The sequence below is a fragment of the Buceros rhinoceros genome, unplaced genomic scaffold (genome assembly GCF_000710305.1).
Source record: "Buceros rhinoceros silvestris isolate BGI_N320 unplaced genomic scaffold, ASM71030v1 scaffold18177, whole genome shotgun sequence".
Taxonomy (NCBI): Eukaryota; Metazoa; Chordata; class Aves; order Bucerotiformes; family Bucerotidae; genus Buceros; species Buceros rhinoceros.
Window position 1 is genome coordinate 5,357 of NW_010421749.1, and position 13,755 is coordinate 19,111.

The 13,755-nt window shown below is 35.5% G+C and overlaps 1 protein-coding gene across 1 annotated transcript in view; it reads left to right on the plus strand.

The window, feature by feature from the left end:
• Positions 1–13,755, plus strand: part of ARFGAP3 (ADP-ribosylation factor GTPase activating protein 3) — a 21,806-nt gene that overhangs the window by 364 nt on the left and 7,687 nt on the right. Inside the window, exons 2-8 of the mRNA XM_010139808.1 lie at positions 1,008–1,080; positions 3,158–3,289; positions 4,356–4,436; positions 6,680–6,767; positions 7,160–7,216; positions 8,923–8,969; positions 11,118–11,263. Coding sequence (XP_010138110.1) covers positions 1,054–1,080; positions 3,158–3,289; positions 4,356–4,436; positions 6,680–6,767; positions 7,160–7,216; positions 8,923–8,969; positions 11,118–11,263 — 578 coding nt within the window. The 5' untranslated portion in view covers positions 1,008–1,053. The remainder of the gene's footprint in view (positions 1–1,007; positions 1,081–3,157; positions 3,290–4,355; positions 4,437–6,679; positions 6,768–7,159; positions 7,217–8,922; positions 8,970–11,117; positions 11,264–13,755) is intronic.

Genomic DNA, 13,755 nt, shown 5'->3' on the forward strand with positions numbered 1-13,755 from the left:
TCAGCAGAATTCATACCATTCCCTTTACTTGCTGGTTGTGTTGGCAAGCGCATGTTTGTTGGCAGGTCTGTTTCTGCATTGAAGATGATGAAAAATGAAGAATGGAGTAAGCACATTGAAATGTTTTATCATTCCTCCAAATCAAGACTGAAGCAAATATTATTTTTTTCTCTTCAACAGTGTTACAGTGTATTAGTCATAAAGATAATCTGGCGCCCAGTAAGCCCGTTCAGAGATCTAAGTAGCGTTTTGCCAGCTTTGCTTCCTTATGTAGTTCATTGTAGTGTTACCTGAGTGCTAGCACTGGGGTAGTGTAAAGGGCTACCTCTCGTGGCAGCTGTTTAGCTCAGTTGGTGCAGTAGTAAATCTGCACCCTGAGCTGTCACATTTCAGGTGAGTGTCCTAGCTGATGACCTCTGCACCTTTTTAGCCTAATAAATTATTACATATTTGAAATGTGAAGTTCTGCTTGAAGTGAGTGAGAGCAATGCATCCAAGAATGGATTGCAGATGAAGATAGGTTTTCTGTGAACTAAATTTCTTCCTCTGCTGCCTTTTCACTGTATACAAGAGCATTTACAAGAGGCCTCTCAAGAATCCATTCCTAATCACAGTTTTAATTCTCCTCATACTCAATGACCCCCCAACTTTTGTTGTGATGTGACATTTGATTTGTCAGTTTGTCTGTTACATCTAATTGTCATTGGCTGTCGACAGTTCAAATATGATTTCTGAAACACTATCTTACTGGTGTTTTTTTAAAGAGAAATCCTGTCAGCCAGAGAGTGCATTTTTTTTTCAAGGTTTTACAGTTTGAAAAACCATGGCAGTTCTAAATGGCTTTATTAATTCGTTTTGCACATTTCATATTGTCACTTTTTTTTTTCTGTGGATGCATGTTTTTCACTTTACAAAAAGAAAAAGAGGACAGAGAAACACTTTTGAAAAAAAAAGATGTATTTTAAATGGCTTTGTAGATAACATTAAAAATGTTTCCCTCTATTTAGATCTACAGAACTGGATTCCAATTGGTCTTGGTTTCAGCTGAGATGCATGCAAGTTGGAGGAAATGCAAATGCTGTAGGTACTCCTGAGCGTTTGATTTGCACACTGAAGCTTGTTAGGCTTGGAAGCTATTGTCTATCCTTAGTGGCTCACATCTTGGGGATATTTTCCAGTCCATTTCTCTTCCCCCCTTGTTTTTCCCCCCACCCTTGTTTTTTAAGAATTCCTTTGAATGCTGATTTAATCTTCCATATTTCTTGCAACTTCTCCGTCTTGGTATAATCTGCAAATGTTTTGTGTTTTTCTTACAAGCCATTAATAAAAATCACGGAAAAGGCCAGATCAGATTTCTTGTCAGTACGTGTCTAATTTAGCAGGGAATTTTGACAGCTCCTGAAAGATGGCTTTCCAACAGCTTATAAACCTAGCTTATAGGCATCTTCCTGTGATCGTGTTTCCTTACATGGTTTATGAAAATATCATGCCAAAAGTCATGTCACTGGCAAAAGTCACACTGAGGTACAGGTCTGAGTTGTACCTGAGGTACAACTGAAGTCAAGATAAGACATGTTACACTGTCAGAGAGGAAATAGTGGTTTTGTTTGGGCCAATTCATATCGGGTGTTAGTTTCAACTTGATTTTTTATGTACTTACAAATAAGTTTGTTACACAGTATTTTTGTAAATTGATGTTATTGTTGACTGCTAAGTAGTTCTCAATCTCCTTTTTAAGAGGATGTTTTCCTTTGTCAAGTCTTTCAGAATCTTGCCCATTTTCCCATGTTTTTTCAAAGATTGACCACCAATAACTGAGATTGCTTCACTGAGTTGACCCATCCGGAGTGGAAACATGCAACTTCCCTAAGCAATTACCACTTTTCTTCTAATTTCCTCAATGCTTACCCCTTATCTTTCTTCATTTTTCGCTTTGTCCTTAATGGTGTTTCTTTAAAAAACTTCACCCAACTTGCTTTCCTTAGGCTTTTTCTTAACTATTTTCTTAAGTATGTGCTTTCCTTAAGCCCATCACTTTAATATTTTGAGTTTTTTCTTTTTTTTTCCTAATCCCATTTTTCAAAAAATGTGAATTAAAGATTATTATTATTATTATTTATCTTCTGCATTTTCCAATCACTTTCTTCTTGGAGTTAGGCATTCAGCAAGTCACTGCCTCTGGCTCACAGGTCTGAAGGGTGGCATGTTGTCTTCTCCCTCTTCTGCCTATATCCTTTCTCAGTTACACCTTTCTGTATTAATACTGCTGTTACATGAATTTACTCATCGAGTTTCTGTTATGTCACTTAGTAAATAGATATCACAGTTTTGACTAATCAGAAGAGGGAGATTTAAGTCTGGTCCTTGTATTCTAGATTTGTGCTTCGCAGTTGCAGCATATGAGGTAATAAACTCAGGTTACCTGGACTTGCTTATCCTATCAGAAACTTATTACGTTTTACTGTAATAGTCTGACAAGTTTTTCTGTGCAATAATGTGTGATATGATTTACTAGTCAATTCTAGGTACTGAGAACATAATTTATTTCAACTTCCAAACAGCTTTTGGAACTTTGATTTAAATGTATTTGATTTTGTTTTAAGATCATATATAATAATAAAATTTGTCATTTATATTTTTATATAAATACACAAACGTGTATATATGGTACATACATGCATGTATACACACGCGTTTCTTTTAAAGGAATACGTTTTTATACAGTTATTTTGATGCTGTTGCACATATATTGTTCTCTCTAGCATGCTAGAGGTGAAGCCAAGCAGTGCCTTTTAGAATATCAGGAATAGCCTTTGAAGCACAGGTATTGGCAATCAATTTTACCTGTTCCTTTCTACACTTAATTTCAGAACCAGGATTCTTTCTATATGACAGCAAGTTTGCATATATATATGCATTTAAAACATCCCACTAATGTATTTGTTTTTCCCATTGTTTCACTTATGCAAAAAGAGAATGGAGTTGCCAGAGTGGAGTTTTCTTTTTATTTTGGAGAGCTGCATAGACTGCATGATTTAAAAGATTAGAATTTAGACAGGGACCGGAATAGTTTGTTGCATTGCAATATATTTTTATGTTAAATGGCGTTAGTTTTTAAACCTGTTTCTCACAGCATTCTCTGTGTTCTCATTCATAGTCTGCTTTTTTCCATCAACATGGATGCAAAACAAATGATACCAATGCAAAGTATAACAGTCGTGGTGCTCAGCTTTACAAGGAGAAAATTAAATCACTTGCAACACAGGCAACAAGAAAGCATGGTACAGATGTGAGTAGTGTGTGTCTGTGTTGTCAAGGTTTCTGGAAAACTTTTATGTTTCACCCTTGAGTCATTTTAAGTTTCTAATTCATAATGCAAAAGATTGTCCGTCTTTGGGAGGTACTGATGTACACTGCGGTGAATAGGCAAGCTAGTGAGTAAACTATTTGCAGCTTACCTTTTTTTGTCTGGAAAAAAAATACTGAGATAGAGCTCAGCTGAGTACTTCAGGATAATTTCCGGGTTGTTAAAAAAATTAATTTTAACATTTGCAGAAACTTCAGGTATTCTTCCAAATGGAAACTTTTTTGTTTCCAGCTGTGGTCCAAAATTATGTTATTGGTATTGTGTAACAAAAATGTCAGCACTTCTTCATGAACTACATAGTGTTTTTATTTTTGCTTATCTGGAACTGAATTACTGAGAAGTACAGCATGTAAAAACATAGAAGTGCTAATAAGATTAGCTACAAAATATTTGTGATTTAAGTGGTATTTGATTTGAACAGGCAGATGTGTAGTTTTGCTTTTTTCTTACTTGAAAGATTAGCAAGTTGTATATGTCCCAAACTTGCTCATCTTCGTTAAAAATGCTGAAACTTCATGTATGCTGTCAAAACATTATTAGGTTGCTGACAGGAAGAAGAAAAGAATCCTAAAAACTGTTTCCAATGGCTGCTAGTGTTAGGTTTTCAGGGTTTTTTTTGCTTTGGGCGAAATAAGAATATTAGGGAGAGAACACCTTATATAAGAATATGAAAAAACTTACTATAAAGCTTTAGTGATACTAAATATTGACAATATTACTGCAGCAGAGCTTATGCTGAGCATTTTGTTGGGAAGAAAATGGGTAATGTGAAGGAACACATCAAAGATATATGAAATAAATAAAAAAAGGGATGTCATATATTGAAGGTTAAATAAATTTGTAAGGAAAAATTATGTACCGGGGCGGGGTGTGTGTGGAATCAATAAATTTCTAACCTGGAAAAAAAAAAAGTAGTTCTAAGATTAGTACATGAAAATATGTTCATGCAATTGTCCTGTAAAATTCTCTCTCTCTGTTTTAATTCTAGCTGTGGACAGATGGATGTGGAATGCCACCTGTGTCACCTCAGAAAGAGGAAGACTTTTTTGCATGCCATGTTTCTCCCAAGGTATAGATAGATTACCTGTAATTATTCTTGGCTTTCTAAGCACTTAGGTTAACTGTGTGCTCTGTGGTGAATATTAAACCCTGAAAGAAAACTATAGAGAAAGGGTAGGTCAGTGAGTTAACATTTATCTGCTTTTCTTTCTGTGTGTGGGTCTCAAAATTCTCCTGGATGTGAACCACTTTCTAAGGTTGTAATTTAGAAGACCCAAATAGTAGCTAAATGTCAAATTGAACTGTTTGTTTTGTAGGCACACAGTTCCACTTGGACTCATGATTCCTTGATAGGGAGTGCTCTGATTTAAATGTACTCTGTAATAACTTCGGGTTTTGATTGGTCAAGTATAACAGTATATAAGTGTATTTAAGTATAACTTGCTAAACAGAAGCTTTTTTTTTTCTTCCTCCAAAATACTTACATCCTTTCTGAAGGCTATTGCTATTGTTGGTTTTCATTTATTTGATTCACCTCATTAAGGTGATAGATGCTATGTTTATTTTACAGATTAATGTTTGAGAGACTCTCTTGAGTCTGGTATTTGAAAAATACTAGTGAAGATAACTTCAGTAATTGTGATCTTCAGTTTAGAGCAATTAAGTTATTACCACACCTGGAATTCCTAAATATTGCACCAATATTAAGTGTTCTAGTATAATTGCTTTCTAGTACAGTTGCAGTCTGTAAACACCTAAAACACAATATGATTGTTAGGAATATTTTGGGACAGAGAAGAGTGCAAAGAGCTTGGGTATATCAGATTAGCCTTTGTAGTGAAAACTCTTCACCTGTTCATAGGCACGTTAATTCCCCTGTCATGGTGTTGTGGTTGTGCATGCTCATTAGCAGCAAGTAATAAAAGCCTGTGCAAGTTGTTCATATCTGCACCTGGGTAAAGAACCAAACTGCGTGACTTCTTAGTGACTTTCCAGAGTATATGGGATGCTTAAGGATGAAAAAACTGTAATTTAAATGAAAAAAATTTCCTTTTGGTTGTTCAGTTGTGATGTTTCAAAATGTAACTTTTTTGTCACATTCGTGAGGTTTCAAAAATGGTGCATTTTAAAGGAAAATTTAGCCTTTTTGCTATTTGTTTGTTTTATTTTAGGAACTTCTACTGCAGCCAATATTTGGATGTCATAAAAACAAATTTTCACATCTTCTAAACAATGAAAGCTTATTTAATTTTACAGACTAAGCAGATTGATGTATTAGTAAGAAATGCTCATTGCAAAGTCCAAAAATCAGTTATTGTGAATTCTAGTCTAATGTCTTCACCAGAAGATCATCTGTCCTAATAGTAGAAAAATAAATGAAGTATTTCTGTTTGCAAAAGGCAACTTGGGAGAATGCTTGCAGTTGAGTGGGAAAAGCATGAACTGAGGCAAGCTAAAGAGGAAGAAGTTTAAGCAGCAAAGCGTTGTAAACATTTTTGTGGTTGAGTACGAGAAATAGGAACTTGATGCAAAGCCTCTTAAGCGAATGTCTGGGTAGGATAAAGTACATTTTCACTGCAAAATTTTTTTGGGTAGCTGCAAAGGCAGGAGGTCAGAGACAAGCAGTCTGTGTACCTTCAGGGCAAGAGTTTATTTGGTGTGGATGTTTTGAGAGAGGTGTTAGGAAGTTTTGAGATTGATGTTTTAGGGAAGGGTGAGCATGAACTGGCAGTGGCACAGCACTGGTGGAAAAGATACTACTAAGGAGATATTGGTATGACCAGGTCACAATCTGCCTGTTGAGGAGGATGTGTCTGAGAGAAGTGGGAGGACTCACCAGTTACACTTGGGAGAACTGCTCACAATCAAAAATCGTTAGAAGATTGGAAATGCAAGAGCTTAGTGTGGGGAGGTTTGGTGGTTGTATGTAAATAAGTGATCGAGATTTCCTCTATTGTATTAACGTTAGGAGTAAAGACAATTAATAGCCAGCATACAATAGATAAATCTACAGCACAATTAAAATGCGTTTTTTGGGGGGACAGTAAATGTATTGAAATTCCTGAGAGGGAAATACGGGTGCACAGGAGTGGTTTCAAACCAGCTCACTTTGAAGAAAGCATTTTAGTAAAACATTTCTTGTAACTTTAATAACTGCCTTTCTGAGAATAGGTTTTAAACCTAGAATCTGTAATCATAAGAATCCAATATTAGGTAATCAGTGATGTTTAAGCAGTCCTTGAGCTCAGTGCTTATATTTTTTTGCTGTATTCTATTTCGTGTGCACTTTTCATTCTGTAATTTTGTTTCAAGGCAAAGAATACGGAGTGGGTGTTATCAGAGCCAGAGCCAGTTTCTCTGCAGCAGAAAATATCAGAAAATATTTCAGAATCCTATGAAGGTATGACTGATTCTTTGTTAACAATAAGCTGCATTTTTCTGGAGGTGTCTTTGTTTAGGCTCTTTTTACCATACTTTAATAGTTAAATAACCTAACCATGCTAATAATGCAAGAATTTTGTAGAGGAAGGACTTTTTAGAAGGGTTATGCTGGAATGTATGGGACTGCACGTTCCTTTAATACATTTAATAGAAATCCAAGTTAAAATTTGATTAAAAAGATTTCTTTGGGTGCCTGCTGCTCTTTTAGTAACTGATAAAGCTGTGATAGAAATAACACATTAGACTTTATGTATCAAACAGTACCCTGAATACACTGAGTTGTGTTTTGGTATTTTGAGCATTCCAAAGAGCCTTCTGATATTCTTAACCTTGTTATTCATTATGTTTTAGGACCAGAACGTGGACCAAGTGTTGATTGCCTTAGTACATCACCAAAAGCTGCTTTAGGTAATGAGCATAAGCAGAAAAAGATAGCAGCCAATATAGTGTACTTAAATCTTCATTTGTACAGAGAATGTATGACTAGGAAGATACGTGAAATTCTTATTTTAATATTAGTGCGTGTGAGTTAGTTGAAACATCTGAATTTGTATTACAACTTCTTCTGTTAAACAATGTACTCTTTCTAATAAATTAATTTTAGTTAGTGTTGTTGGTTTTATCTTAGCTAACCTGATGAATTTAAATGCCATAGGTACCGTACTTAATAAAGGTGATCATTAATTATTTATACCTCCTGTTAGACTGCTTTAAATTCTGCATTTAATGCACACAGGTGGTATAGAGCGTTGTGCTGTGATTAATGGTCTGTTATTCATGTTAAGCATCACATCTTGTACTTACTAATAGGTCAGTCTTTCTGTCTAGATGTAATTTTTGCTTCCTTTTCAGAAATCTGAACATAAAAATTTAGACTGGAAAAATCTTGTATTTGTAATACATGATATACATGTAATACATCGTCAATGTCCAGAGTCTTAATTTACTGAACACTGAGGAGTGTAAGGAGGAAAAAGTTGAGAAAAATAGAATAGAATAAAATACATTAGTGATCATTTTGAGAATCATCCTGCAGGAGCAGGTTTCTGAGAATAAAGAGTATTGATTCTCAGCAGCACGGGGGTAGTAAAGAAGTGGTGGCTGGGACTAACTCAGTACTTCAGGAAGGTATGGTCTTCATCACTGATTTTGTATTCACTTGGTCAGGTATGGTTTGGGTTGTGGATTTTGGCGGGTTTTTTGAGAGCTGGAGACTAGGGAAAATAGTTAACTGCACACGCTTCCTGGCTTTCTCGTTTGTATCTTTAACACGTGTTCTCATAAAACAAGTGTTTTTCCTGTTTGTTTTGGACACCACAAGTTCTATCTTACATGAAGGATCTCTTGTGTGTGTGCGCCAGTTTCCAACTAAATTTCAGCTCAAAACAGTTTTTCTGTAGGTGCAAGCATTCAGTATGAGTTTTTAACTGAAAACTTTTGATTGTGGGAGATGTACAGCTCAAGGTAGCTGGTACAGTGCCTTACAGAATGTAGTGAGTTCGATTAGGGTCTCATTGAAAATATCAAGATTAGGAGTGTCGGACTTCGTGCAGAGCAGAATATAGGTTTGTTTCTGTGTTTCAAGATTTAATACAAAGCATTAAGACTGGAACTTCCAAACTTTGTGTAAATCTAGAGTCCCAATACTGTACTTAGGCAATTGAACAAAGCTCTTCAATCTAGTGATAGAGTTTGTTACCACCTTTAACGTGATGGTACAGGCATGTTTGATCTGTATCTTTGGTGGGTTTGAACACAGCCAATACCTTTCTGTCTAGGAAAAAAATCACAATAGCAAGTCATGCATTCTTGTTCCGTTTACTAGCAGATATCTACAACTGAAAACTGAGCTGTAATTTTGTTCCTGTTGTGTGTTTGCAAGAGATACCATATCGTCAGTCAGAGGTGTTTTCCCACATTTTCTTGGAGATATTCACAGGTCCATTCCCTGTACTTCAGTTTAGTATCTCATCTCTTAGTGTAGGAACTGTAATACTTCAGTGCATTAAAATTAATTCAAAAAAATATTTTGAGGCTGATACTGTGGAAATTATCTTCTGCAGTTCCGGAATTAACAAATTGTATATCAAGTAATGTACATTTAATCCCTGCAGAGAACACCACCTTCATAAAAAAGAAACCAAATCAAGCTAAGAAGGGGGTAAGTGTATATAAATAATGCATATTTTTAACTGTAGTATAGATCTCTAAAAATATGTAGTTTGCAGAACCAAATCATGGTTACAAATCATGTAAGCTAACACTTTACGAATCATATAAGTTAACACTAAACGGTACTTGTATTGGTAACAATTTATGAAACTTAAATGGAATTGAAAATTTTTTCTATATCAAAACAGCCAGTGGCTGTTTGAAAATGGATTATTGTTAAGATGTGTTTATCTAACAGGTTATTGTTACTACGTAGTAAAGTGCTTCGGATCTGTTGCTTGTTTCCTGACTTATGATAAATTCTAAGTCTGTTTATATGTGTATAGCTCACTGAACTGTCTAGACTTCCACATGTATATCTGAGTGTCATTTTCTTTTGTGCTGTCTGGACCTGAACAGCAGGTGATATTTTTTCAAAAATGAGTAAAATAAAAATGTCAAAGAATATATTGATATCAAGGTCTGTATCCCAGTTCTCTTCAGTTCTTTTCACAACCATTATCCCTGCAACTCCCATGATGCCCTGAAACCTTTCTTCTCACTTGCTGATGCTGGGTTGCAGGGCTTCTTCAGGTTTTCATCTACGTTACTTGGCACTGAGATCTCTTTGTAGCAAATCCTGAAAACAGAGAGAGTTCCAACAGCACTTTTAAGGGGCTGAGTATGCATGTGTGGCATAATCTTTAAGTACAAGGTGAGTTTGAGACATTCGGATCTGTATTTCTGGAGCAGTCCTTGTCTCGTACTACACAGCAGTATGGTATTGCAGCTGCATTCAATTCAAGATCTCTTCAAGATAGTATACAGACTTGTTTCTGGATGGGGTCTTACCACTTTCTTAAGTATCTGGACTTGTTAAGAAGGCGTGAGGAGAGGGAGTATCTTAGAATGATGGTTCAAGAAATCTGAAAACTAGTAAGACAGCTGAGTTAAGTTAGCTAGGAAAAGCTAGGTTTTGAGTGTATGGCTTTTGAGGCGCAAAAGAGTAGCCCTAATGTTAGGCTGTTAGGGTGGTGATATGTTAGAGGGAGTCACTTTTAAGTCTGGGGTATTGTATGGCCAAAGAATTTAAAGGTTTGTTGAAGCAGATTGATTTAGTTTGAAACCTATTATTTCTTGCTCCCACTAAAGGGCCCTGCTACACAAGAGGGTTTTTTTACGTTCTGTTCCCTTACTGTAAGAAGACTGTAACTGGGTTCACAGGTGCACTTACAGTTTGTGAACTGTAGTGTCAGAGCCTAAAACTGTATGTCTGTAGGCTAGAGCTTTTACAAGAAGACTTTGAAGTGTTAAAAAGTTAAGATAAATTTATTGTGAAAATTAATATTGCTGTAGTGTTGCAGGTGAAAAACATGGGTGACTAAGAACAGCAGTTTCAGTGCTATGCCACCATCTGAATCAGCATCACTGTAATTATTCATATGTGTAGTATTGTTTTTTAAATATTCAATAATCAGAATGGAAGAATATGTATCCCTGTATTGAAGTGATATCAACTAGAAATAGAATTATTTTAAAAGAACAAAGGCGAAACTGGAACCTCTCAGCTGATGTGTTTATCTGAAAAAAGTTTACAGTGCTTTGTCACAAGCAGAGGCTAATCATGCTTACGCATATATATGAAACTTGTACGTTGCTCTCCTACCATAAACCGGTAACTACCTATGTACCTGTAAATCAATACTTAAAGATAACACACTAGCACTTGCCAGTGAGAACTAATTCAAGAATCTTTGCCACTTCTATATGTCAATTGTGAATTAAGTGAATGAGCACCAAATGATTCCATTGCAAGAAATTTTATTGTTATTCCCATGCAAAAAAAATCACTATTAAGAAACTAAAGTTGTGCTGTATATTTATTTGAATGTGCCAACCTCTGAGAAGTTAAAACTATAATATTTTCATTACCTTGTGATGCTTGTCTGCAAGTTAACTAAATTTGTAAGTTACTAGAACCATGTAGAGGGTCAAAACATGAAAAAATACTCTTCTCTGCTCCACATTTTCATTGCTGTCTCATGTGCTCCTGAACAACCTGTAGTGTTTACTGTTGCTTTCAAAGTAGACTAGAGTTGAGGTGATTGTCTCAGTTATAATGTTGGGGCTTTTGTTTTTTGTTTTTCAATAAATCAAGCTCGGTGCCAAAAAAGGTGGTTTGGGGGCACAAAAAGTGAGCTGTCAAAGCTTTAATGAGATTGAAAAACAAGCACAAGCTGTAGATAAAATGAAGGAACAAGAGGATCTTCATAGCAGTAAGAAAACTGACAAGGAAGACCCACTGTAAGTATGAATTATATATACAATGGTAAATCATGAAGGCTGATTTCATGTTAATGAAGAAATTGTCAAACATCTTAAATACTACAAGAATAGCTCATACAAATAAAACTTCAATTCTTGTTTTAAAAAGAGCTCCAAATGTGGATGAGGTGGGCCAAAGAGTAATTTCTCCACTGTCCTTTTTTTTTTTTTTTTGCCTTTATGTATGTGTTCCTACAGCTGATGATTTGCTGTGGTATTAGCCCAATGCTATCTTTAAATATAACCTTAGTGTTATTCTTACTTAACACAGAAAATAAGGAGACATTCTACTGATATGTATGAATAAAGCGGGAAACAAATCTCAAATATGTTACTACCACAGAAGACGTTTGCCTCTTGAACTTTCTTTACTCCGTGCTGGTTAGCTAGGCTTGGGTGTTTGGTTTTGGGTTTTTTTTGGTTGGGTTTTTTTGTTGTTGTTGTTGTTGTTGTTTGGTGTAGTGAACTGAATTCTACTTAAAACAGTCTTTCTAAGAACACAAGGAACATACAAATAGCTTATTTGTACTTCTGGGTAAGAGTTTCTATGCTGAAGGCAGGGCTAGTTTTAGGTATAGCTAGAATTGCCTGCTTAAGGTTCAGCTGTTCTGTACTGAAACTGCCTTCGTTTTCACCAAAATCCTTTGAATGTTTTTGTCTGAGGCCTCGAATCTGTTAGTCCATCTTAAGAAATACACATCCCTAAAGATCAAAGGGTGCTTTTTCAGGTTTCTTCCACTAAATTTCTCTGTTGTGCTTCTTTGTTTGTTTTCATCAAAATTACAGACTACTAAAGAGTTGGTTTGTCTACATTTCTACTGTAACTTTCTGTAAAGCTTAACATCTCTAAGTGCTAAGATGCATCGTTTTTATAACCTATTGAGAATTTCTGAATTATTACATAATTACAGGATCACTTGAAGCTCATGGTACCGAGTTCCTCTCTAGTCTTTTTGCTCGGTTCTCAGCCTCTGCAGAAATTGATGTTGTGTGCATCAAAAATGTTGATCACAAGGGGATCATTACCTTTTCTTGAAGCATTTTTACCACAGTCATGTTTCTCAATTGTAGTGATTGCCAAAAACTACTAGTAGAGTGACTCAGAGGAAGTGATTATTAAGTAACAAGAAAATGATTGTTCATTATTATTTATAATTATTCTTTAAGGATACTATCTTTAATGATATAATTCAATTTAGAAGAAAGTCCCAAGTATTGGTTTGATTTTTGTGCCGGAACTGTATAAATCTATATAGGCCCAAGGCACCCTTTAGTATAAGGTCACTGCAACCTTTCTGCAGTGGTCAGAACCCTCTAAAAATGTCTACAAACATGAAGGTGCATATACGCTTCAGTTTATGCAGCCAGTCCCAGCAGAGGCAAGATAATTGTATTTACCTTGAGATTAACTTTTTGGTTTTTTAACTGTAGATGGCAGTATATACCAAAATTAAAGAAAGATGAACTCAAAATTGCATTTGCTTCCAAGTAATTTGTATGGCTGTTTTAATTTTAAAAGCTTGAGTAATGAGCTTTAGTAAAGTAATTGATTGTAGCTTTGTTATGTGGCAGGAGTGGGTGTGATGCTTTGGTACTTGAAAGGAGAAAGAGTCTCGAGACTTAAAACTGAGATTAAAATGAGATTCTACAATCGGTACACAGTTAAAAAGATTTAAATAAAGATTTTCTGCTATTCATTGATAAGAGAATAGATAACTGGAGTTACTTTTTAAAAAATATTAGTATCCCTATTTGTTTTAAACAACAGCAAATAAGATTTTTTTATGTTCATAAAACAGATTTCATAAGATGAGCTGCTAACCTGTCTACTGAAATTGATGGGTAGATTTTATCAATAGCAGTTTCAAGTTGAATTTTAGAGAACATTTTCAATTTTCTCTGAAACAGTTGGTCCTAAACTGTAAGAATTGATTTAAAATCTTCTTAAATATACTCTGTGCTTTAAAGATACATTTTTCTGATTTTATTGGTTTCAGAAGTCATTCCACAGGTGCATACTGGTTTGTGTCTGACTTTTAATGTTATAAGCATCTGAACATAAAATTTAGTGATTTTTTCGTTCTGGCTCCAAGTCTTCTGAAAGCCCCAATCGAAAAACACCTAATCATCACAAGATTGAGATGGCTTTCCTCCTTTTTGAAATGACTTATCAGTGGAGGAGTGATGTCCCATTCCTTCTAGCGGGCTGGTACCTACATCCCTTGTCTGTGAAGGAAGCAGACCAGATGCTGTGCCCTTTTCCTTTTAACAGGTTCAGATGCACAGCCTCTGTCTTACAGGAGGTGCACTAACCAGCAGGGTATAAACGTTGGTGGAGACATCTTGTAGTCTTGCTTAGAGTTAAGTCGGTGTGCGTGGGGCCAGAAAAAATCAAGCCAGGAAGAGCCTGTTTCAATAATGAACAGTTAGGAGACGTGCTGGGAGAAAATACTCTTCAATCAAAAACTTGT